The 27780-nt window shown below is 35.8% G+C and overlaps 1 protein-coding gene across 1 annotated transcript in view; it reads right to left on the reverse strand.

Annotated features, from left to right (window-relative positions):
* Positions 1 to 27383, reverse strand: part of KLHL4 (kelch like family member 4) — a 149320-nt gene extending 121937 nt beyond the window's left edge. The window contains exon 1 of the mRNA XM_017512276.2: positions 26535 to 27383. Coding sequence (XP_017367765.1) covers positions 26535 to 26956 — 422 coding nt within the window. The 5' untranslated portion in view covers positions 26957 to 27383. The remainder of the gene's footprint in view (positions 1 to 26534) is intronic.
* Between the last annotated feature and the right edge of the window lie 397 nt (positions 27384 to 27780).

Consider the following 27780-nt stretch of genomic DNA (forward strand, 5'->3'; position numbering starts at 1 on the left):
GAGAGAATAAAGGGGGAAGAGCCGCTTATAAAACAATCAGATCTTGTGGGAACTCACTGTCACAAAAACAGCATGGAAAAACCAACCCAACCTCCTCCCACAAGGTCCCTCCCTCAACACTTGGGGATTACAAATCAAAATGAGATTTGGGTGGAGACACAAAGCCAAACCATATTATTCTGCCTAGGCCCCACCCAAATCTCATGTCTTTTCACATTGAAAAACCAACTGGGCTTTCCAAACAGTACTCAAAATCTTAACTTATTCCAGCGTTAATCCAAAAGTCAAAGTCTAAGTCTAAAGTCTCATCTGAGTCAAGGCAAGTCCCTTCCATCTAGGAGCCTGTAAAATCAAAAGCAAGTTATGTACTTCCAAGGTACCATGGGGATAGAGCATTGAATAAATGCTTCCCTTGCAAATGAGAGAAACTGGCAAGAACAAAGGGGTTATAGGCCCCAAGCAAGTCTGAAATCCAGCAGGGCAGTCATTAAACCTTAAAGCTCAAAAATATTTTTTTTTTACTCCATAACTCACATCCAGGGCACGTTGATGCAAATGGTGAGCTCCCACATCCTTGGGCAGCCCCACTCCTGTGGCTTTTCAGGGTATAATCCTTAGTCCTGACTGTTTTCACAGCTGATGTTGAGGGTCTATGTCTTTTCCAGGTACATGGTGCAACCTGTTGCATCTACTATTCTGTTGTCTGGAGGACTGTGTCTTTCTTCTCACAGCTCTACTAGGCAGTGCCTCAATGGGGACTCTGTGTGGAGGCTCCAACCCCAGATTTTCCCTTTGCACTGCTCTGACAGAGATTCTCCATGAGGGCTTTGCCCCTGCAGCAGACCTCTGCCTGAACATCCCGGCGTTTCCATATACCCTCTGAAATCTAGGCAGAGGTTGCTAAACCTCAATTCTTGACTTCTGTGTGCTGTAGGCCCAACACCACGGCAAAGCCACCAAGGCTTGGGGCTTACACCCTCTAAAGCAATGGCCTGAGCTGTACATTAGCCTCTTTTAGCCATGGATGAAATATAAGACACCGAGTTATAGAAAGCAGCAAGGCCCTGTGCCCAGCACATAATACCATTTTTTCCCCATATGCCTCTGGTTCTGTCATGGAAGGGGCTGCTGTAAAGCCATCTGACATGCTATAGAGACATTTTCCTCATTTCCTTGGTGATTAACATTTGTCTCCTCATTACTTCTGCAAATTTTTATGGCTATCTTGAATTTCTCCACAGCAAAGTTTTTTTTTTTTTCCTATTGTATAGTCAGGCCACAAATTTTCCAACTTTTTAGCTCTGCTTCCCCTTTAAACATAAGTTTCAATTACAGATCATCTTTCTCAAGTTCAAAGTTCCACAGATCTCTAGGACAGAGACAAAATGCTGCCAGTCTCTTTGCTAACGCGTAGCAAGAGTCACCTTTGTTCCAGTTCCCAATAAGTTCTTCATCCCCATCTGAGACCATCTCAGCCTGGACTTCATTGCTCACATTACTATCATCAACAAGTCTCTAGGAAGTTCCAAACTTTCCCGCGTCTTTCTGTCTTCTTCTGAGCCCTAAAAACTGTTCCAACCTCCGCCTTTTATCTAGTTCCACAGTCGCATCCACATTTTTGGGTATCTTTATAGCAGTCCCTCACTCTGCAGCACACATTTACTGTATTAGTCCATTTTTACACTGCTATAAGGAACTACCCAAGACTGGGTAATTTATGAAGAAAAACAGTTTAATTGACTCACGGTTCTGTATGGCTGTGAAGACCTCCAGAAACATACAATCATGTCAGAGAGGGAGGCAAGCATGTCTTACATGGCACAGGCAAGAGAACAAGTGCAGGAAGCAAAGTGGGGAGAGCCCCTTATAAAACCATCAGATCTCATGAGAACTCACTATCATAAGAACAGCACGGGAAATCACCCCCAATATCCAATCACCTCCTACCAGGTCCCTTCTTCAACAGTTGGGGATTCTAATTTGAGATGGGATTTTGGAGGGTGCACAAAGCCAAACAATATCAGTCTCCTCTGACTGTGTATTTTCTTTTTCTTTTCTTTTTTTTTTTTTTAAAACGGGGTTTCACCATATTGGTCAGGTTGGTCTTGAACTCCCGAACTCAGGTGATCCACCCGCCTTGGCCTCCAAAGTGTTTGGATTACAGGCGTGAGCCACCATGCCTGGCCTTGACTGTGTATTTTCAAATAGTCTGTCTTCAAGCAAACTATTCATTTTCTGCTTCTTTCTGTTACTAAAGAACTCAAGACATTCTTCAGTATGCCAATTGCTTTTGCAGCTGCATAATTTATGCTTCTTTTTAATTCTTTCAATCTCTGCTAAATTTATGTGATAGAATTCTGAATTCATTATCTTTGTTACCTTGAATTTCTTTGAGTTTCATCAACAGCTACTTTGAATTATCTGTCTGAAATATCACATATATTTATCTAGGATTTAGTCACTAGTGCCATATTTAGTTCATTTGGTGTTAACGTGTTTTCCTGAATGGTATTGATCCTAGTAGATTTTTTTGGTGTCTGAGAATTGAAGGGTTAGGCATTTATTGTAGTCTTACTGACTGGGCTTATTGGTAGCCTTCTTTCTTGGGAATGGTTTCCAGATATTTAAAAGCACTTGATTGTTATGATCTAAGCTATATCTGCTTTTGTTGGGGGCACCTTAAGCCCTGTATTGCTGTGGTTTTGAAGACTCATAGAGGTACTGCCTTGATGGTCTTGCACTAGATCCAGGAGAATCCTATTACCAAGCAGACTGATGCAAATACCCCTGTGGTCACCATCACTATAAATTTACTGGGTCAGACCTGAAGTCAGCACAGCACTAGGTCTTACCCAAGGCCTGTTGTAACTACTCCCTGGCCACTGCCTATGTTTTTTCAAAGACTTGACTTGAAAGACAGCCAAGCCTATGTCTTTCCCTTCAAGGCACTGAGGTCCCTTCAAGGCAGTGAGGTCCCTCAAGCCCCAGGTGGGTCCAGGAGTGCTGTCTGACTCACAGGGACTATAGTCAAAACTCTTAAAAACCTACCTGGTATTTTACTGTATTGTGGCTGAACTGGTACTCAAAACACAATACACAGCTCTTCCTACCCTTCCCTCCCCTCCCCTTTCCAAAGGCAGAGGAACCTCACTCTGTAGTCACCACTACCTCTGGCCACAAGGTATACTGCCAGACTAACACCAACATTCTCTTAAGGCTTAAAGTGTCTTTATGTTAGCTTGTGGTGAGTGCTGCCTGGCCTGTGACTCACCCTTCAAGGCAGTGGGCCCCCCACTTTTGACTAGGGCAGGTCCAGAAATGCCATCTAAGAGACAAGTCCTGAAATCAGGGTCCACAAGAATCCACATTGTGTTTCACCCTCCCTCCTCTGGTGATATTGATACCTAAAGCCAGGAAGTCTCAGAGGCATACCTAGGCCATAGAGGTAGTACCTGAGTATCACTGCTGTGTATTCAGAGCTGAAGGGCTCTTCGATTAGCAGATGATGAATGCTGCCATGGCTGGGTCCTTTCCTTCAAGGCAGCAGGTTTCCTTCTGGTCCAGGGTGTATCTAGATATGCCATCTGGGAGCTAGGGACTGGAACAGGTTCTCGCAATTCTGACCAGTGCCCTATCCTGCTGTAGCTGAAACGGTATCCAAGATGCAAAACAAAATCCTCCCTACTATTCCCTGTCCTCTCCTCAACTAGAAGACAGGGTCTCTTTTGGAGCCAGGAGCCTTGGGTTTGAAGACGGGTAATGCCAGCCAGCATTCCTTAGATTGCTCCAGCTGTTATTTCAGTATGGCATATACCTTCTAGTCCACTCTTTGAGCCTAGTTCTGCCCTAAGATTCACCTATGAGTAGCAGTCCTTATGGCCTAGACTGCCTTTCAAGTTTAGAGACTAAGAGTACTTTGGCCCTTTGTGGAAATGTTTGTGGGCACCCTAGCCCAGATCCCTGGGATTGATGATTCCCCTCTGGCTAGGGCTGGTTTAAATGCTCCCTCTGTGGGTGCGCATCAGCTGAGTATGGTCTGGGTCTTCCTTTGTGCTCTAACAAAACAGCAGTGAGTTCCATGCCTTACAATTGAAGTGTTTTCCCTCCCCCAGCACTCAGAGAAGATCTCTGCCCCATGTCACTGCTGCTTGGTGTTGGAGAGGGGTGACATCTGAGATTCATAGTTCTTTTTTTCCATCCCTTCAGTGACTTTCATGTGTAAGAAGTTAAAAGCAGGTACTGTGAGTGCTTACCTGATTTTTGGTTCTTAAGAAGGTATTTTTTGTGTGTATACAGTTGTTAACTTGGTATCCCATTTTGGGGGGGACAATTGGTAGAACTTTCCATTCTACCATCTTGCTCTGCCTCACGTTTTATTTTCCGAAACTGAATATTAAATACAGTCATGTGCTTATACTTGTGCATTATCACATTGCTATGAAGATTTTACTGAACCTAGGCAATTTATAAACAAAAGAAGTTTAATTGACTCACAGATCCAAATGTCTGGGTAGGCCTCAGGAATCTTAAAATCACAGTGGAAGGCAAAGGGGAGGCAGGCAACTTCTTCACAAGGCAGCAGGAGAGAGAAAGAATGCAGGGGAAGATGCCACTTTTATATCATCAGCTTTCCCATGAACTCCCTCCTTATCATTAGAATAGTGTGGGGGAAACTGCCCCCATGATCCAGTCACCTCCCATTAGGTCCCTCCCTCTGCACAAGGGGATTACAATTCCAGATGAGATTTGGGTGGGGCCATTTAGCCAAACCATATCATTCTGCCTCTGGCTTCTTCCAAATCTCATGTCCTTTTCACATTTCAAAACCAGTCATGCCTTCCCAATAGTCCCCCAAAGTCTTAGCTCATTCTAGCATTAATCCAAAAGTCCAAGTTCACAAGGCAAGTCCCTTCTGCCTAGGTGCCTATAAACTCAAAAGCAAGTTAGTTACTTCCAAGATACAATGGGCTGTAGTCATTGGGTAAATATTCCCATCCCAAATGGGAGAAATTGGCAAAAACAAAGGGGCCATATGCCCCCTGCATGCCCAAAACCCAGCTGGGCTGTCTTTAGATATTAAGGCTCCAAAGTAATATATTTTTTTTTTTTTTACTTTATATCTCACATCAAGGGCATGCTGATGCAAGGGCTGGGCTCCCATGGGCTTGGGCAGCTCTGCCACAGTGGCTCTGCCAGGTATAGTCCCTGCTTGGTGCTTGCACCCTCTGATATAACACCTAAATGGCACCTTGACCCCTTTTACCACAGTTGAAGCTGGAGCAGCTAAGACACAGGGCACTAAATCCCAAGGCTTCACAGAGCAGCAGGGCCTGGTCCACAGAACAAATTTTCCCTCCTAAGCCTCAGGCCTGCGATGAGAAGGACTGACACAAAGGTCTCTGACATTCGTAGGAGTCACTTTCTTCATTGTCTTAGCTATTAATTCAGCTCCCTGTTACTTTTGCAAATTTCTGCAGCAGGCTTGAATTTCTCCCCCCAAAATGGGTTTCTTTTCTATCACATGGTCAGCCTGCAAATTTTCTAACTTTTATGCTCTGCTTCCCTTTTAAACATAATTTCCAATTTCAAATCATCCCTTTGTGAACCCATACAGCTATAAGCTTTCAGGAAAAGCCAGGTCACTTCTTGAATGCTTTGCTACTTAGAAATTTCTTCTGCCAGATACTCTAAATTATCTCTCTCAAGTTCAAAGTTTCACAGACCTCTAGGGCAAGAGCAAAATGCTGCTAGTTTCTTTGGTAAGGCATAGCAAGCTTGACCTTTGCTCTAGTTCCCAATAAGTTCCTCATCTCCATCTGAGACCACCTCAGCCTGGACATCATTGTTCGTGTCACTATCAGCATTTTGGTCAAAGCCATTCAACAGATCTCTAGAGAGTTACAAAAATTTCCTCATTTGCCTATCTTTTTCTGAGCCCTTCAAACTGTTGCAAGCTATGCCTGTTAAAAAGTTACAAAGTCGTTCCCACATTTTCAGGTTATGTTTATAGCAATGTCGAACTCCTGGTACAAATGATCTTTATTAGTTCATTCTAACACTACTATAAAGATACTATCTGAGACAGAGTAATTCACAAATGAAATATATTTAATTGACTCACAGTTCTGCATGGCTGGGCAGGCCTCAGGAAACTTGCAATCATGTTGGAAGATGAAAGGGATGCCAGCACCTTATTCACAAAGTGGCAGGACAGAGAGAACACAGAAGAAACTGCCCCTTTTAAACTAACAGATATCATGAGAATGCCCTCACTATCACGAGAACAGTATGGGAGAAACTGTTATCATGATCCAATCACGTTCCACTAGGTCCCTCCCTCAACACACGGGGATTACAATTCCAGATGAGATTTGGGTGGGGACTCAGAGCCACCTCATAGCAGCTGCATAATGTTTCAGTCAACAATGGACTATATATATGACAGTAGTTCCATAAGATTATAATGAAGCTGAAAAATTACTATCATTTAGTGATATCATAGCTGTCATAACATCATAATGAAACACATTACTCAAATGTTTGTGATGGTGTTGGTATAAACAAACTTACTGCACTGCCAGTTGTATAAATATATAGCACATGCAATTAATTACATATAATATTAGATAACGACAATAAACAATGTTACTGGCTTATGTATTTACTATATTATAATTTTACAATTATTGTAGAGCTTATTTCTTTATTCCTTCTACTTATTAAAAATAAAAATAGTTAACTTTAAAACAGATTCAAGCAGGGCCTTCAGCAGGTATTCCGGAAGATTGTTATCATAGGAGATACAGCTCCATGTGTATGATTGCCCCAAAGACCTTCCAGTGATACAAAATGTGGATGTGGAAGACAGCGATATTGATTATACTGATTCTGTGTAGATCTAGGATGTGTGTGTTTGCATTTCCTTTTTTAACAAAAATATTGACAAAATTAACATAAAATTTAAAAGACAGAAAAATACTTATAGAATAAAGATATAACAATATTCCTTACAGCTGTAGAATGTATTTGTGTTTTATGCTATGTTATCACAAGCATCAAAAAGTTTAGAAATATATAAAGTAAAATAATATAAAAGTTAAAAATATTAAGTAAAAAAATTACAGGAAGTTATAATTATTAAAAACATACTTTAATTAATTTAGCATAGCCTAGGTGTGCATTGTTTATATGTCTACAGCAGTGTACAGTAATGGCCTAGGCCTTCACATTCACTCATCACTCAATCACTAACTCACCTAGAACAACTTCCAGTCCTGCAAGCTTCATTTACGTTAAGTACCCTAAACAGATGCACCGTTCTTTTATCTTTGATACCATATTTTACTGTACTTTTTATGTTTAGACATACAAATATGTACCATTGTGCTATATTTGCCTACAATGTTCAGTACAGTAACATCCTATGCAGGTTTGTAGCTATATAATATACCATATAGCCTACATGTGTAGGCTAGCCCATCTTGGTTTGTAAATACACTGTGATGTTCAGACAGTGACAAAATTGCCTAACAACACATTTCTCGAAACATATTCCCATTAGTAAGTGATGCATGACTGTAATAAGAAAATGCCTCTTAACTGATGGAGATAAGGGTGAAATGATTGACGAATCAATTTGTCAGGGAATAAGTTTACTAGAGTTATGCTGGATGTTAGGAAAATTATAGCCATTACCAATCTCCAATGAGAACACTGTCATAATGTGAGTTTTTGATATAAAAAAACCTATATATATATATATATATATATATATATGTATGTATATATAAAATAATCCTAGAGAAATGGCAAGTTATCAAAAAAGTAATAAAAACAAGTTGTTTAGTATTTCTGAAGCCCAGAATAAATGAGTCCAAAAATTAGATGGATCGAGTAAAAAATAATGAAAAACTTATCACGAATATGTTTCAGTAAAAAAAAATAAAGTTATCTTCCAGACAAGAAGAAGACATTAAAGGAACTCTAGACTCTGGGGAGAAAAACAGAGTATATTTTATATTTTAAGAAAATAATTACAAAAGAGTGGAATAGAGGAAAAAATAGTTTTATGTCCTTTTTACCACCTCTCATAAAGTGCAGCAGATACAGCAAAATGATGAAAATGAGGAGTGAAAGATTTTAGAGATACTAGCACAGCAACAGTCTAAAGCAAAAATGACACCAATGTCTTAACCATTTTATATACTGTATATATAATATACAGAATCTAATTTGTATATTTCTGATTTCTTTGGGATTTGCTAATCTTGGGAACATTATCAATTATTTTATGTATTATACAGTACTGTTTTCAAATGTTAATGTGTATTTTAGCCATAAATATGCATACAATTAAAAAAGATGAAAAGTTTCGTATTTTCCTTAATATTTGTCAAGTCTAATTTCCTGAATGAAATGAGAGAAAATGAAATGGTTTCGGCAACAATGTCCAGCAAGAGAAGCAATTCACATAGAAGATTAAGTGCAGCTTTGAGGTCTGTGACATTGTTTCTCAAAATTTCCAAGTTTTCTGGCAATAAATTCCTAAAGTTTAAGATAAGGAATGTGAAGGATTAAAAATGAAGGATGTGGAGATAAGTGAAGTTCATATTAAAAATTATATGAACAATATATAGTGGCAGAATTTGAGACTTTTATTTACATTTTACCACAGGGTGCCAGGAAGCTACCACAAAATAAAGCTCTTAATAAAAATAATGTGAGCTCCAATTGGAATTTCCCACGGTGATCAGTAGGAATATAATTTACTAAACTTCTAAAGAAAGTTTTCTCATTTAATTAGATGTGCTGAATATAGTAATACATCTCTAAAAATTAATTGCCACTTTGCAAAGAATATTTCTGTTACCGTGAATTATGTTTTACCTCTGTTAATAAAATTAACACGAAAAAACAAAAATTAGTGGAACTAATTTCAAAAATAAATACCAGTAATCCTCATAGTTCATACCCAGATATTTAGGCACAATCTATATAACATAGTCAGTTTCAATGCAACCCTGACGTTATGATAGTCATCCCTAATGTACATGGGATAAGATTAACATCCCCCTTTGATTCATGTGGACTTCTACTGCACCCTGGAGACCCTTTTTTGAAGTAAACCTATAGCTGAGATATCCCTCCATGCATCAATTCCTACTTCTGTCCATCCCATCTTAGGAAAGGAATTAAAATAATGAAGAAAGCATGGTGAGGAAGCTCTAAATGAGTATCTCAAAACCAAGACGGTGACGCTGGAATATTAAAGCAACACCGTCATCAGGAAATCCTTGACAGACCTTTTCAACTCTGGACACACTTAAGAAGCCTGGGTATGCTGAAGCAGAAGGTGTCAGCCACAATTAAAAAATACATACTTGGACCATGAAGAGGGTGAGGCCATGTTAAAGTATTTACACATGTGCCTGAATATTTTCTAATACACCTTCCAGTGATTTGCATTTGGGTTTTGATTATCTTGTATACCATACATATTTCTAAAATACCAAGCTGCTTTTCCCCTACCTAGATGAATCTATTCATCGTTTCCATCTTGACGATGTCAGTACCATGCAGTTATAATACACAAGGTGCATTTATTCGAAACTTTGTATAATATGTATAGGTTTTTAACCTCTGAACCATACATAGGGGGTTACTAAAAAGATTTTCTATAAGTCTGCTTCTAAGGAACTGTATAACCTGTAAGGAATGTGAAGGTAGTTCTTTTTTAGTATTTGGAAATAAGATACATCTTTGTACCTTTGATGTTCTATTTTTTATCCCACTGTGGTAGGTGATCAACCTAGAAACATGTCTTGAGTAATTACTAGGTACAAGGTACTATATTATGTTTTGAGGAGTATACAGAATTTAATGACATGATGGCTGGCCCCCACATAGTTTAAATTTTAGTGAATAGCTTTTGAAGTGAATTCTACGTATGATATAGTAGAAAGTAAATAGACTTTGAAGGCTGATTGGTATCATACCGTCTTACCATCTATGTGACCATAATTTGTTGAGTCAACCCAAAAATCTATTTGGTTATTTCCAAACAGAAACAGCCTACAGATGATATCTGAGATTGTTCCAAACTTTGCCTTTGAATACATATACTTTTTTTTTTATAGAATTGACGTAATACTGGATATTACTTTGTTACCTGCTTTTTCAATTAACAATATATCATAAGCATCTTTCTATGTCAGTAAACACAATTCCGCATATTTCAATGGCTTTAATTCAACATGTTCTCTATTGTTGGATATTTGGATTTGCTTTTTGCTATTTTAAATGTCACAATCAATATTACATTAAATAAAAAAATAACAAAGAAAGAAATGAGTTAAGAAAAAGAAAAAGAGAAAAACTCAGACTTTTGGAAAATAACAGGAGCTTTGATGTTGTCTATACCTACCATAAAATGAAGATCTGAAGTGAGACTTTCAACCTTTCTACTCATGCATTATTATTTGGCATTAAGTACAGGATTGTTACTTTCCAGCACACCAGATTCAGGTACAGTTAAATGCATGCCCTAAAACGCATTTCTTAATAAGATACCAAATAAGTTATTTCAGGTTGCCTTCTTTTCAATTCTTAACATGCTTCACATTAATTACAAGTACCATATCAATATAAAAATTTCAAATGTCCCCCTTTTTCAGGCTGTGTGATCTTAGTTTTTATCAAATGAGAAGAATGAGATTAAAGCTACTTACATAGATAACTAAATAAATATGGGAAAAAATTTAAAAACAAATTTATTTACTATACTTTAAGTTCTGGGGTACATGTGCAGAACATGCAGGTTTGTTATATAGGTATATATGTGCCATGGCGGTTTGCTGCACCCATCATGTCGTCATCAACATTAGGTATTTCTTCTAATTCTATCCCTCCCCAATCCCCCCACCCCTTGCTATCCCTCTCCTAGCCCTGCACCCCCCGACAGGCCCTGGTGTGTGATGTTCCCCTCCCTGTGTCCACATGTTCTCATTTACCACTTGACCCAGCAATCTCATTACTGGGAATATACCCAAAGGATTATAAATAATTCTATTATAAAGACACATGCACACATATGTTTATTACAGCACCATTCACAATAGCAAAGACTTGGAACCAACCCAAATGCACATCAATTATAGACTGGATAAAGAAAATGTGGCACATATACATCATGAAAAACAAATAAAATTTAAAGGAAATCTCTTGATATTTATGTTAAGTTTCATTTAAGCTTTCATCAGTAAAACAAAATATATTTAGTTAGTTTTACCTTGGTAACAAAGCATAGTTTTTGAAAGTGTCGTCTTTCCTAAGAATTGTGTATGTATACGTGTGTGTAACTATATCTATATATCTACCTATCTATATATTTATATAAATGTGTTAAAATAGTATTGAAACATTGAGGTGAATGTCATAGAATCATTTTTGTAATTTCCATTTAAAGTCGAAAACATAAAATCATATAAAAACAGTAATTTAAAAATAAAATAATCATTCTTTAGAAACCAAATTAATATTATAAATAAACATATTGTGTTTTATTATATCTTCTGGATTTAGTCAAATACATGGTGTGTCTTCAAAAAACACATTGCTCCAAGTCAATTATCTCTTGGTTTCCACATATTAACTAAAGCAAAAAGGTAGGAGAAATACTGAGCTATCTTTAGTGTACTCTTTAACTCATAAATGCACCTCATTATTTTCCGGCATTAAGGATGCAACCTTGGCTATAGCAGTTCTCTTAGTGAGCACTGTCCTTTGTTCTTAGATACACTTTTAATATATAAACAATTATAGATGAATATAAATAATTATTGTTCAGCAAATCAGTAGCAATTCTGTTTATATTTATTTAGCATAAACTAATGTTTGTAATTCAGTATGAAAAGTAAATACAGATATTTAAACTCTGCTTTTCAAAAACTTATAAACTAAATTTTAAAATTACATAACAATCAAGCTATTTAAGAATGATTTAATCAACCACATATACAGCTCTTTCTTAAATTAATCTTAGGAGCGCTATTATATTTTTTATTAAAAATGAAAAGATAATTACATGCTATATATTAATTGTGCACAGAATATCCGCACTTGCACCTTCTTCACACTATTTTCGGATTTATATTTTCACTAAATGACTAGTATTGTCATAGTCCTGTAAACATTTATGTTATGTTAGAATGGCAAAAGAAAATCATTTTATGTAAGGGAAAATATTTATTATTTGAGCCTCAGTGGCAGCAGTATCAGATATTTAATAAATTTTTATGTTTTGGCAAGTGTTCTCTTTACTTTTAATGACCTAAAACTTAGTAGAACAAGTACATTGTATTCATTTATTTTTGCAAGCTACTTTTAATACAAAAGTAAGAAATATAGCTGCATGCTTACTAGTGTATAGCTTTCAAGGGAACACTGACTAAATTATCTAAAGGATCACAATAGGAATTTTAAGAATCTTACATCAATTCTGAAAATTTGGCTTAAAGAAGAGAAAAATTGCAGGGTAACTTTAAAAGCCATCATAGGCATTTTTACATATTTATATTTATCATCAGCTTCATACTGCTGAAGGGAGAGTAAGAGAATAGAGTCTAATTTGTTTTAGAGTACTTGTTGATTAGTTTTCAGGGAACTTGTCAGTAGTGTTCAGATTAACTCCTTATTTCTTGAACAAAGTTGCAAAATTGATCTACTTCAAAATAGTAACACTTTAAATGGTAATTCATTTGGTTCTCGATTACCCAAATGTATTAGTTCATTCTTGCACTGCTATACACAAGTATCTGAGAAAGGGTAATTTATAAAGAAAAGAAGTTTAATTGGTTTATGGTTCTGCTGGATGTACAAGAAGCATATTCTGGCATCTGCTTGACTTCTGGGGAGACCTCAAAAAACATAACAATCATGGCAGCTGAAGGAGTAGACACCTCACATGGTTGGAGAAGGAGCGAAAGAAAGGAGAAGGTGCTACACACTTTTATCAACCAGAGCTTGCAAGGTCTCTCACTGTCACGAGAACGGCACCAAAAGGATGGTGCTGAACTGTTTATAAGAAACCACCCCTATGATCCAACCACCTCCCACCAGGCCCTACTCCCAGCATTGGAGATTATAATTTGACATGAGATTTGGGCAGAGACACAGATTCAAACCATATCACAAAATAACTAATGAACAGAAGCTGAAAGATCAGATGAATCCCCAACCAGAGACCCTGCTGCTTTGCTGTTGAACTGAATGTATAATTCAGGTGCTAATAGATAAATTACAGAGTGTAATAGTTGCTCCTGAGTTGACTGAATGTTTTAGATATTTTCTGCAAACAGTGGAACAAGATTATTTAACTATTTCTATGATAGTAATGTTTGTAAAATATCCTAATTTACATCTTTGATATGGTAGTTATTGGATTTAAAGTGTTAAAATTATTTCACATATTTAACTCCAAATAATTTTGTGATTAGCCTAATCTAAGCACTTTCTAATATCTTCAGCTATCATGATGATTGAACATTCATCATTTTATTAGAAGGGGGAGTAAAATATGCTGCTGTGAGAAGCCAGGTATTAGTAAATTTGGCTTATAGTCCCAGCTTTGCCATTAGCTGTAGTCATGAGCTATACTCATTCTTTCTAAGTCCCTTCTACTTCTAAAATGCCAATGGATCTGCAAATATGCAATTGTCATAAGGTCAATCCAATGGAAGCAGAACGGATGAAAAAAATTCATAGCAAGCATTTTCTTTATCTCCGGATATGTACTAGTTATGAAATTATAGCATATGTACTTGTTATAATGATTTGTGGTAAGTTCAAGTGTATCTACAATACTTAATGTAGAAATAAAAGAAAATCTTGGTCAGGTGCAAGAAGTATGCAGATTGCTATCAAACTTCCTTCTCCACATTATTAAGGTCAGACAAGCGTCTCTGAAAGGTGATTATTTAACATATTAAATCACTTAATCAAATTCATAATTTGTAAAGAACGGCTTAATGTTTCATCTCATTTTCCACTTTCTATTCTTGGATTAAACTTTCTATGTTTGCATTTCAAGAGGTCTTGAATCATTAACCCTATTTCCATCTGAGTTATCCTGAATAGCTTCTATACTGTTAACCATCAGGTGATTCATCCCAAGTTGCTGTTTGGTAATTGCTCTTAAAGCTTTTATGAGTGGCTGTATTTCTTTATTCCAACTTTATTATGAACTCCTTCAGGGAAGGACCTCCATTTTTATTTCTTTGCCATCCTTCTACATAACCTGATAAAGTATGTTACACGTAGGAGGGGTGCAAGGTCAAATTAATGCTGTTGACTCTATTGTTTTTAAGCATCAGCCTGGCCAACATGTGGGAACTTATAAGTCACAGATTCAAGCCTTAGTTTTATTTCTTTCATGTTTACCTTTATCAATATATCAAGTGTTAGGTCTGTAAGAATCCCGGTAAATTGGGCTGTGAAGAGTTAATAAAGTGGTTTTTATTTTTTTAATGTTTGGTTCCTGAGTCAATATTACCTAAGAAGTTTGTTAATTCAAATCCCTATGTTCTACCCAGAAACCAATAAATCAAATTCCATGGTAGTGGATACTGAATAACTACATTTTTAATGAGCTCCCTAGATAATTATTGGGCGCAGTGAAGTACAAGGTCTTATTTAGAAATATCAGGAGAGAGAATTGTCCCAAGAGTAGCTACATTTACTAGAGTCTCAATGAACTGCCCCCATCATTGTACTCTGTTACAACCTTTATAACTTTATGCATTTAACAGATTTTTTTTTTTTATTCCTGTTGAGTTTCTAACCTTTGTTTTCTGTTCTTGTTTTTGTGCCATCTTTATCACAGATTCATAACTCCGGTTTTGTGGTCTTGATTAGATAAATTGACTATAACTCCTAATTGAAACTCCCTTTACTTAATAACCTGGTTTCAATGTTCTTTATCCTGGGACTATACCCTGATTTTTGTTTAATTCATTCATTGTGGCTCAACAGGAAGTTCTTGAATTCCTTTCCCTCATGAAGGTTTTTACTGACCAATTTTTGGGGTGAAAGTAATCAAGCTCATTACTAACAATGAGAAAACTGAGCAGGTTTTAAGATCTAAGCTATGTGTTTAAGGAGATTTATTTTTATCACACTGCGCTGGCTTCTATAATTATTTGCTTATAGTACTTGCTGAAATTTCTAATGTAGTCTAGTTGCCTAATTAACATGGAACCTGAAGTGCCTCTGGATTAAGGTATTTAAATTATACTGACCTAAATGTTTTATAATTGAACATAACATCTTCAAAGAAAATGAATCTCTTTGTCTTATCAAGGTACATTTTATTTTTTACATTTGGCATGCTCTTTTTTAAAAGAATATTAGAAATCATAGCTTTATGTCTCCAAACCTTCTCTGAGATTATCTGCCATGTGAGGCCATTTTTTGAAAAACACAGTATTGTAGCAAACAAACATTTTCTTTCTGAAGCATATGCAGTCTATACTGTAGTGCTCACATATAGAAAATTTAATAATAAAATATCAAGATTAACAACTCTATGCTCTCCTAAGGAACTACAGAATAGTTTTCCTGATTGTTCTTGTGACTAGATTTTTTGGTCAAAAGGAATACTTTTCTCTTACCATTATGGTATAATATTAGTTATTATATTAATTGTACTCAATTTGAGTATACTAAAACTTTTCTCTATTACTTGGCCACTAATTGCAACTGTTCTTTTTCACCATTTTGACTTTAAACATTTATACTAGAAGACTGAATGATGCACACAGTACCATTATAGCACTGGAGTCTTTTGAGTTGGATTATGAATTTACATTTACTAGTGAGTTTCAAAATTTCCTGTGTTTTTTTTGTTTGTTATAGTAATTATCATCTTTTCATTTTTAGTTGCAGTACTCTCATATGGATTTTTTGTAAGGCCAGTCTAATGGTGACAAATTCCCTCAGCTTTTGTTTGTTTAGGAAGGTCTTTACTCTTTCTTCAATTGTAAAGGATAGCTTTGCTGAACATGAGATTAGTGGAAGACAGTGTTTTTTTCCCCTTTTATCACTTTGAATATATAATTGCATTTTTTCTTGACCTGAAAAGTTTCTACTGAGAAATCTGCTGAAAGTTCAATGAGTACTCCCTTATTGTAATTTGGTCCTCCCATTTTATAGCTTTTAGAGTTCTGTCTTTGATTTTTTGACAGATTGTTTACAATCTGCCTCAGAGGGGATATATTTGGTTTGAACATAGTTGGAAACTTTTGAGCTTCTAGAATCTGGATGACCTTATCACTTGCCATACTTGGAAAGTGTTTAGCTCCTTTGTTAAACAGGTTTTCTGTGACTTTCTCCATCTCTTCTCCTTCGAACCTCTTTAACTGTGAGTTTCTTCATTTAATGGTGTCTCCTAAGTTCTGTAGGCTTTATTCATTCTCTTTTATTATTTTTCTCTGAGTTATGTCAAAAAGCTTACCTTTGAGTTCAGAAATAATTTCTTCAGCTTAATTTAGTCTATTATTAAGCTTACAATTGTATTTTTATTTCATTATAAACTTTTTCAGCTCTAAAATTTCTGCTTCATTATTTTTCATTATATCTATCTCTTTGTTGAATTTCTCATTTAGATCACAAATTGTTTCCCTATTTTTTTCTGGTTTGTTTGAATTTTTTTATCATGCTGATTTTCCTTATAATCATTATTTTAAATTCTTTTTTGGGCATTTTATAAATATTCTTTCTACATTTCCTGTTCTTTCTAGGCTTTGGATGCCTAGGTCTTAGTTTTACCATCAGGCGTAGGCTCTTGGCAGCCAAGGTTTTGGTGCTACAGGATTTCATTCTCCAGTGATCTGTTACTGGAAGCCTATTATATTACTTTGTATGTATTATGTTTCCTTGCTTTTTCATGTTTCTTGTGTACCTAGGTTGGTATCTGTGCATCTAGTAGAACAACCGTTTTTTTTTTTTTTTTTTCCAATTTTGTGAGTAGCTTTCCCAGAGAGAGACTTTCTTTATTACACATGAATCCTAGAGTGTCACTTTTATATGGTATATTGGCTTTGGTTCTATGTGGTCTAAATAATGTGGATGCAATGTAGTGTCTTCAGCTATAATCCTTGTCAGCTGAACCTGCAATTATGTCAGTGGCCTAGGCTGTGGAGCGTTGGGATGACACTGTCACCGTTTTGCTGGGAAGAGAACATCAGGCTTATTATATGTGCTGATGTGGGAAGCTGGCCAGTTGTTCAGAAGATTCTCTGTTGTGCAGGTCCAACTGTTTCCTAGGGAGGAGAGAATCACTTGGCTTTGGATGCCTAGGTCTTAGTTTTTCCATCAGGCCCAGGTTCTTGGCAGCCAAGGTTGTGGTGCTGCAGGCACGCGTGCGAATGTGGTAGAATGATGGTGAGGCCTCAGGGACAAAGAGCCTAATTGGCTATTGGCCTCCAATGCAGGACATACTGCAATGATGAGTCCAGTTTCAAGATGTTGCTATGCTACAACAGCTTAGGACACAGGGTCACAGAAGTATATTTTTAAGAATATTCTCAAAAACTTGGAATTTTTATGGTAGATTAGGTAATACTTGTCAAGATGACAATTAGTCTAAATATAAAAGTGAGGTGTTTCCAACTGCCTGGGAAAACTTCCTTGCAAAAATCTCATCAAGTAAAAATTGCAGTTTATTTTCTTCTGTTGCTCAGGAGTTTTAATGATAAATTTCTCCATTGTTTTTATTATTACATTCCACAATTTGATAGTTTTCACTGATTCTTCATTGTCTACAATAGTACTTCTTTTATCTTCTTATAAAATGGAACTTTTTGAGATCCTAAGGAAAGTGAATGGAACCTATCCCTCAAAATATTCACACACACAATATATTTTAGAGATTTATTGAGGATTAATAAGCCCTAACTTCTGAGAAAATGTCCAGAGTCCCTATCTTGTCTTTTAAGAGCCTCCATAATATAGCTCTGACCTTCTTTTTCAGTCTCCTCATTTTCTACTCTTCTCCAATATATGTCTTTCACTTTGATAAAACTGAAATCTGCCATTTGAGTATACATTAAACTTCCCTGCTTCAATACCCTTTTCCCTAGAAAGGCAATGGAAAGGTTTTTCCTTCTTCCTATAATTAGTTCTTTTCCATAGCTGCATTAAAATGTATCCATTTCTCAAGCGTAATCTCGAATTATGTCACCTCTATGAAGCATTCCAAGACTGTTCTGGCCAGAAAGATTTTCTTTTCTTTGAATTCCTATGGAGCTCAATGACCAAGCAATTTAAAGTATTCTTATATTGCACTTTTTTTAATGGCCATGAAACCTTTCCAGTGGATACACTTTATCTCTCCAACTATGTCGTAAGCCTCTGGTGAAAATTGGCACGTATTATTTACCTATTTATTCCTTTGTGTGCCTAGGAAAGCATAATGCACATAAATGAGGGCTCAATAAATAATTCTTGAATGGCGGAAACATTAAAAGAAAACCAACATCTTAAACAACTGAAATTTTGTCATACTGCAACATACTTCAGACTAAATTAAGTAGCTGTGTTGCTTACAATGTTAAGTGACAGTCTGTTACTCATGCATTGTTTTCAGTTTTGTTAGAAGTACTGTAATCAACATTAACTAGAAAAGGATACCTACGTCTCACAGAGCTGATAGCTGTCTAGGTTTACAGGAAAAGGGTAGATGAGTAATTTAATGCATAGCTTCCATTTAGTAAGCTATCCACGGCATGATGAAGAACCAATTGCTTATGTTATAGACATGCTTAGAAAACTGCAAGGTACTTAGTATGGCTACTGATGAAGAGCAATAGTGGGGAGGAGGGCAAAGACATGCATTCTGTAGAGTAATACTTGAAAGCATGCAAGGGATGAGTCACAGTGACTAATAGTGACAGGCTAAGAAAAGTTAACCGGAAGTTACAAAGAATTATGAATTCCCTGCTGATAGTTTTGATCAATATTATCATTGATATTTGGTCTCTTTCAGTGCAAATAACAGTATAATATATAAGTATTAATTTAGAAAATACACACTTTATAGTGTTTCCTTTATGTAATGTAAACCTTTATGTAATGTTTTTTGTTCAAAATTTCAATGATGCTCATTTAATCCTAAAACATCAGATAACTGAAAACTATTTGATCTAGGTTCTTCTCACTTCTAGTCATCTTTTCTCAGGTAGTTATTTTTAGTCTACTTGTAAAATCTTCTCAAACAAACACTATGGCTGAAAATTTTCCATTCTTCATGGTGAAAAAATTGCCTAAATGGAATAAAAACACCATAAATAAGGCATACTCAATGACTATAGTTTTCTTTTAGCATAGGAAGATGATAAAAAATTTAAAATTTTTATATAATAAAGCTTGTCTTATATCTGTCATTGTTTTTCTTTTGAGAGATAAACTACTGCAATGTAAACATTATTTTAAAGTACGAAGCAATATTTTTATTTGAAAATACAAATAAATATATACCACTTCATTAGTGTTCATGGAATCCTCAGTGATTAAAAAGTAAGTTTTTTTCTGTTGTACCCAACTGATTAGTTGCTACACCCTTAAAACTGATATACACTGAATGATAGCCAAAATTAATATCATGTTAATAAGATTTGATACTACATGTAGTTACTAGATATTATCAGAACTTTAGCCAACTTCCTTAGTATTGCCTTTAGGATATTATCTTCTTCCTAACGTGTAGGATTTATGCATTGGAGACAGTAACAGCTCATTGATTTTGACTCAGTATTTTGTTAACTAGTTGCCAAAGAACACGAGCAAAACAAACAACCACCAATAACCCAGTTTTCCCAATTGGATGGTCCTTTATTGCTGACTTAGGAAATCAATTCACTCAGACAATCCTTGCTAAAATATTGCATTTTTTAAAAGAAAACCTGTGACAGTTTAATCATAGAATACAGTCCCCACATGCCCCACACCCAGTTTATTTTACTATTAACATTTTGATAGTATGGTCAATATGTTACAATTAAGTAACAAATATTCATCCATATTTATTAACTAACATCCATTTTGGTTCAATTTCCTCAGTTTGCACCAGAGGTCCCTTTTCTACTACACATCACATTTATATTTTATGTCTTTTTTGGCTCTCTTGGTTGTGACAGTTTCTCAGATTTTCTTTTTCGATAATACTGACAGTTTCAGGAGGATATTCCAGGCATTTTGTAGAATATTTCCCTATGTAAATTTCTCTGGTGTTTTTCTCATGATTAGATTGGAATCATGGGGATGGGGGAGGAAGATAACAAAGGTAACAAAGGTAAAATATTATTCTCATTACATCATATTAACTGTACATACTGTAAACATGATTGAACAATATTTTAATGTTTAAAATGTTTAATTGCCAAATAATAATTGTGCATATTTATGGGGTACAATGCAATGTTTTCATCTAGGTATAAATTATAAAATGATTCAAGAAACTATCATATCTGTCACCTCACCAGTTTGTTTGTTTATTTATTTATTTATTTATTTTTTATGAGAATGTCAAAAATTTTAGCAATTTTGATCACTTTTGATGTTAAATATCTGGCTAAGCTCATATTTGTCAGGCTTCTTCACCAACGGTGTAAATTTACACTTTCTGCCCTTTTTCATAACGTACTCACCTGTTGGAAAGAAGTCACTATGTGCAGCTTACACTTAAGGCCCAGTATTCTGCTCTACCTCTTTGAGGGCAGAGTGCTGACATAAACTATTAGAAATTCTTCTGCACAAATTTTTTTTTCTTTTTCCTCTCATTTATTTACTCAATCATTTATTTATATGAGTATGGAATCATGAACATTTATTTTATATTATGATTTGCAATCTAATACTACTTCATTTTGCTATTTAAATTTTTCCAGTTTTGGCCATTGGGAGCTTTTTTAGTTGTACCCTGTGTCCCTTTGACACACCAACATCATTTTTTTGAACACTTACTTTCTGACTCTACAACGTGTTCCAGGTTCATCTTTCAGAATACTTATTTGAATTACGTTTTATAATTGAGGATACAGTGTTCCCCAGTACTCTCCTTTGATTTCAGTTTTTACTTCTCCTTTAAATACAAGAATTTCACACTGGTACACATACATAAATATACATATACATGTACATATATGTATAAAACACTGCAACTATTTTCACTAATAAAGTCATGACTTATAATGTCATAAGACATCAACAAGGTTAGCATTAGTAGCAGATATCTTGCAAGAGTCAGAAAGAAGACACTCAAATTTTCAAAAAATCTTTAAGGTACAAAGTAACTGAACATTTGTGCAATTTGCAACACGTCAATATAATTAATATGCAGCTCTTTGACATAACATGTCATACGGTACAATGCATTTTGAGGCCTTTATTTCTATTTCCAAATGCAAAAACTTAAATGATGTCTTTCACATATCAGAAATAATAACTACATATGTTTAATTGTAAGATTTAAAAGAATGTCTCCAAAATATCACCAGATCCTTAAATGAAAGCCCTCAAATTTTCAAATATGAAATATATTTTAATGAATGTTAACTTAATTATATATGTGATATAGGCGGGCAGATCACCAGAGGTCCGGAGTTCGAGACCAGCCTGACCAACATGGAGAAACCACGTCTCCACTAAAAATACAAAATTAGCCGAGTGTGGTGGCACATGCCTGTAATTCCAGCTACTCAGGAGGCTGAGGCAGGAGAATCACTTGAACCCAGAAGGCAGAGGTTGCAGTGAGCCAAGATGGTGCCATTGCACTCCAGCCTGGGTGACAAGAGTGAAACTCCTTCTCAAAAAAAAAAGCAAACAAATTATACAGGTGATGTCATGTCACTGTCAGGAATGAGACCTGAGGACCGTGGTACCTCACTCTCGGTATGAGGCTATGAGTAGCAAGGATTTGAAATCAACCAGCAAAAGTTTCATCTCTAAAAAAGTTAGGAATCATTGCAAAAAATTTAATTTTTTTTTTGTCGTAATGTTCTAAATTTAGTAAAGCAATTGAATAACATATATAATTGTGTGTGGTGTGTTTTAAACTATAGGCAAAAAGATTTAACCTTAACTGTTCTAGAAATAACAATATAATTGTAGTTCATTTCTCATTTCTTCATTTGACATAAAAGTCTCTAATGAATAATGCAGTGTAAAGTTAAGTGAAGCAGGCCTAGTTGTGAACTTCAGAAAATCACATTATTTTTACTTTGTGAGAAGGTAGGCAACAACAACAACAACAACATTAACTGATAAAATATCTGGAGAAATACCAATTGTAGATGTGAGCACCATCTTCACACACTCAAAGGCTTTCCTTGGGATCAGGAGAAAATATATGTAAAGTGCTTCATGCTTAGTACACAGTCACCATCAACAAAAGCTACTTCTTATTTTTAATGTTGTATTGGTATTGCTTTGTTACTGTTACCTTTCCAAAGTCATTTCCCACCATTCTCTCTGTTGAGCACGCTTCTGCAGATATACTTGCCTTTTTGTATTTGAATACATCAACCACACTCCCATCTCAGGCCCCATGAAATTGACTTCTTCCTGAAAAGCACTCCCTGCCGATACCCACATAACTCATTTTCTCCTTTATGGGAAATAATTTTACAATAAGTTTCACTGTTTTAGACTCAGAGTTTCTCTTATGCATGAATATTTCCCTAGCAGATTTCATATAACAGATGGGTTTGTGTTGAGGATGAAGATCTACAATACATTTGACCCTATCTGAATAGTTTTGTTAAGAAGGCAAATAAATACACTATCACGTGTCTATTATCATAAAGGGTAGAGATCTCTGTATAAGGCACACGCCATGCTGGCTGAATAGCCATATTCCCAGAGGGCAAAATAGCAACATGGTTACAGGATGGCTGGAAAGTCACCTCTATGGCCATGGACCATGCATGTGATCCTAAAATCAGTATAATGAATAACAGGGCAAGACATAATTTTTAGTTCACCGGTTAAGGAATATTTTGAACATTAATCAATGGACACTATGGGAACATGTGGCATTGATTTGTACAGAAAAAACATATATGGTGGTTAAGTACTCCCTTGGCACAGGAGCAGCAACCTCTCATTTGCTTCAAATTCTTGAGTCAGACATTCTGTCTTCTTTTCTCAATTGTTTTAAATATCTACTCAAATATTACCTCATCCAAAAAGCCTTTTTTATCTGAAGGAGCACCCTCTTCTTCGCTCTATTCTTTCTAATTAATTTTTTCTCATATTCTTTATAACCACCTATATATTGTAATTTGGTTTATTTTTATTACCTTTCTCTTCCCATTAGAATGTATATTCAATGAAAACAGATTCCCTGTTTCGATCCTGTTTTATCCCTAACATCTGGAAGAGTGCCTGGCACACACTGAATGTTCAATCTTTGTGGAATAAATTATTAATAAATTCTAAGTCTTATTCATCCAATCTTACTTTCTTTGGGATAGCAACATATACAATAACATCTGCTCATATTTTCTTCTAGGCAAGCCTCACCTGAAACTTGCAAAGGGCTTGAGTAAAGAGAGAATTTTGAGTCTTTTCTAACAGTGCACAGATGACAAAAATGTTTAAAGTCACATATCACTACAGTTAGTAGGTTTTGCAAAACCCTGAAGCCCGAACAGGTAAAATGAAGGCATGATCCCCATTCCTGACAATTCCTTTGAATTAAACAGCACTATGAATGTCCAGTTTTGTACTGGGGCATGCATGTTCTGGACCCATAAATGGTTCATTTGCATTTTATGCAATGTCTTGGAACACAAAGAGGAAATCAATACATATCTTTTAGCAAATGGAGTAAGCATGATTTTTCACAATGTTAACATTGTGACATCCAGCTGTATACTTACGCAATCATATGTTCATGAGCAATCGCAAATACCTATATATGACTTCGTAATTAAATATTCTGTCATATAGGAAACATCATCGTAATATAATGTTAAAATATATGTTCTTTTTGTTGGAATGCTATGGCCGAAATAAGGAAAAAACACCTGAGGAAGGTAGTTATGGGGAGGGAAGGATGCAGAGTTAGTAGATAAGTAGGACAAAAGTAAAATGGTAATTGAGCACAGGTCTCTGATGACCAGCATGCTGGTATATGAATACTCACAGTGTGGGATCATGATACAGAGCTGTTCCTAAATGTTCTATGTACTTACAATTCAGTTGTATATGAATATATATGGATTTTTAAATTTCCAAACCAGCATGTTAATATAACCTTAAGAACATTGGCTTTAATATCCTTTTCAGGACAATTGTGATTTACTCTGTTACATTGCATGTTTGCAATTTAGTCCATTCTCTATTTATTCCCCGTAATATTTGTAGAAAGCAGGATGGCTTAAAGACCCTTACTGTGCTCTGAGCGACAAAGCTTATCTTGTACTAATGTAATAATTCTCCACACTCACTACTGTTTTCTTTTTAAAAACACCACTGGAGTTATATTGAGGGGATGGCAGCCTGCTGCCAACTTGTCAGGATCTTTTCTTCCTGCTCCCCAATGTTGCTGAGGAAGAGAGGCATTGAAGAAGCAAGGAATCAGAAAGCTCCTTCTCAAATGATGCTGGACCAAGACAGGAAGATTTAAAATAGGTAATGGGAAGGTAATAAACCATCATATTCCAATTAATAAGATCCTGAATTTAACCCCCTCCTGCCTAAGATATCCTTGACACACCTATAAAACCGTTTCCTGTATTTATATTAAGAAAATATAGACTTTCCACTGAAACCATAGAATAATTAACAAGGCATTTCTTTAGGAAAAAAAAGTGTCAGGAATAAAATCAAAAGATAAATGCACTTTTTAAACTCACTTGATGACGCTTTAAATTTGACATTTTATCTAACATTTTTTCTAACATCTATTTTATTGTAAATATTCCCATACTAGAAAATTAATTCATGCATCCTCAAATAATTTTGTTCCAAGGTCACAATGGGTAATTTAAATTTCTCTACAGCAGAGTTAAATTCATTTATTAAACTCCAAATTCAGCAGTTTTTAAAAATTGTTCTTGGTGAAGAGAGCAAATTTGAAAGCCTGCTGAATTTAAAAGTAAGGACTCTATATTACCTTGAGGGTCTTATTTGTTGTGCCAAATGCAACTTGCAATCCCAACAGTTATATAGTTTTTCCACAGGCAAGCACAAAGTATTTAGGAAAATTTCACACATATATGCTTTATTTCCTGAGAAATTTATATGGCAGGCAATCTAACTTTATTATTAACGTCATTTCACAAAGTCTTCTGCATGTTTATATTTCAACAACACTGAGTTCCTATAAAGGCATCATTTTAATGTAATGTTGGTAGACTGCCTCTTCTTTTGATATTCTGTTTTGAATTTATGAAAGCAAGACACTGTGAGGCTGTTATAGTGGGGAAACTTATATTAAGAAGCAAATCTGCCAGTCCTTTTTCTCTATTTTTATGGAGGGACAAAGTATGCCAAATATCCAGGTTTCTAAATAAATTAGCATGTTGAACTACTATATGCTCTAAAATGCATAAAAACCCTTATTTTTCTATAGCACTACTACAAATTGATTACATTGCCAATATTATCAACTGTATCTAAAACATGTTAGGACTATAAAAATACCTGATAGTGAAAAAGCAAAAAACAAAGAGATAAGGATCCACTAGGTTAAGTTATAGTTGACAGTATTAGAGGACAGAACATAATTTTCTTGCACTCAAACAATAACTGGTGGACAGAAAAGTAAAGATAACAAATGTTTTATGAACTATACCCAAACTACAGTATATTATTTAATTTTCATTTTATGTAAAAGCTGAAATGTTCCATTTCCTGCTTTAAGATCACATTGCCGTAAGCAGCATCTGATTACCTGCTTTATGCAGAATATTTTCATGCTTGCAAAAACTAGCTAAGAAAGTAAAACAACTTGAAATGAATCTCCGAACGTCAAATATTCCATATTGTCACATGAAGATAACATAGTTTTAGGAGTCAATACAGCAACTATGTACTAAGGAAACAGATAAGGTTGTGCTGATCATTCATAGCTTCGCTTTTGTCAAAGTTGGCCTAACTCACGGTGTCAGAAAGAGTTCTCTGTGATTCATAACACTTGCACAAAGAATTGCATTTAAACATCAGAGCCACGGGGGCTATTTATAGAACATTAGTAATTATAACAAACATCTCTTAGAACTGAAAAAGAATGCTTAATGAAAATAGGAGAAGTAAACTAATAATCCAGCCCCCAAATTTCCATGAATTATAAAGACGTATGTGTTATTGCTGTTTTCTTTTATAAACTTAGAGGAAACGGTTTCTGAGAGATCCTGATTGGCTGAATACGAACTCAAAGATTATTATGACATTTTCTATTTAAACACTAAACAAGAATTGTAGAGGATAAGTTAACTTAAGTTACGGCTTTCAGTTATGCCACCGAAAACTCTTACCTTGCTGTAGAATCTTCTATATTGTCATCAGCTATCATCTCCAAATCTTGTGAACGTTTCCCACAAGCTTCTTTGAATAAATTCTTTTCTGGAACTGCCTTAGGAGTATCTTCATTTGCTTGAAAATGTACTATCAGGTTATGTTGGTGCAAATTCTGAACGGCTCTCTGATGGACAGGGGCCGGTCCTGGCACTGGTGCCAGTATATTGTGGTGGACAGGACTGTTGCTTTTCTTCAGTCCGTTTCTGTCCCGAGAGTGGCTCTTCAACCTGCCCTGAACCGGGGTCCCTCTATGCTCATATCCTTCCGGCTGAAGACAGCTTCCAGCGTTGGTGGAACCTTGAAAAGGATGACTAAACCACCTCCAGCGTAGCCTTAGGATCTGTTTCACATCAAACTCTTTCTTGCCAGACGCTGACATTGTAGCAGGAGGAAAGACAAAAGCCTTCTCTCACAGAAAGGAAACGGAGCCTTTGTTATCTCTTGTTTTTCTGCCTCTTCTGTGGAACTAACAAAAGCACAAGTGCCGAGAGCAGTCTTTCTTGCTTTCTCTCCCCTCCCCCACTGCCTATGATACACTGTGAATACTTGTAGTCTTCTAGCAGAAGGAGAAGGCTGCAGCTAACAGTGTAGGTGGGAACCCATGCTGACAGGATGATGAGGTCAGACCTTAAACAAGTAAATCAGCTTACCACAGGAAAGCAGCTACCACAACACTCTCCAGCTGTTAGATTTGCAGGCTTGCAGCCCTCCTGCTTGTACTTGCAGATATCTAGCCCTGCTTCTTCAGCATCAAAGTACAGTAGCTGCGGCTTAAACCCAGGCAAGTGAGCAAAAGCGAAGTGTCTAAACTTATTTCCTTCTAGATTCTTTCTACTCACACCTCCCCTGCTAGATTCATTTCTCAGTAGCCCACTTCTAAAAATGTGCCACTTTGTTCCATGACAATATGCGACAGAGGAATTCATTATAATCTATTTTGAGATTCCTTTTATGGAAACTTTGAAAATGGTTCATTAAGGGAAAGCATCCTGTCATCAGTATCCTCACGCAGGTTTGTAATTATTTTTTACGAAACTAATCTGAAAATGCGAAAGTCTCTGTATGAATATTTACCTGAAAACTTGACACATTTTAGAAACATAAGAAAGTATTGGTTACCCATGAACACACAGACAAACACACCACTTGGGAATGTAGAAATGATATTTTTAGGCTACATATGGAGGAGGAAAGCAGTGCTTT

This window comes from Cebus imitator, unplaced genomic scaffold (assembly GCF_001604975.1).
Source record: "Cebus imitator isolate Cc_AM_T3 unplaced genomic scaffold, Cebus_imitator-1.0 Scaffold468, whole genome shotgun sequence".
Classification (NCBI taxonomy): Eukaryota; Metazoa; Chordata; class Mammalia; order Primates; family Cebidae; genus Cebus; species Cebus imitator.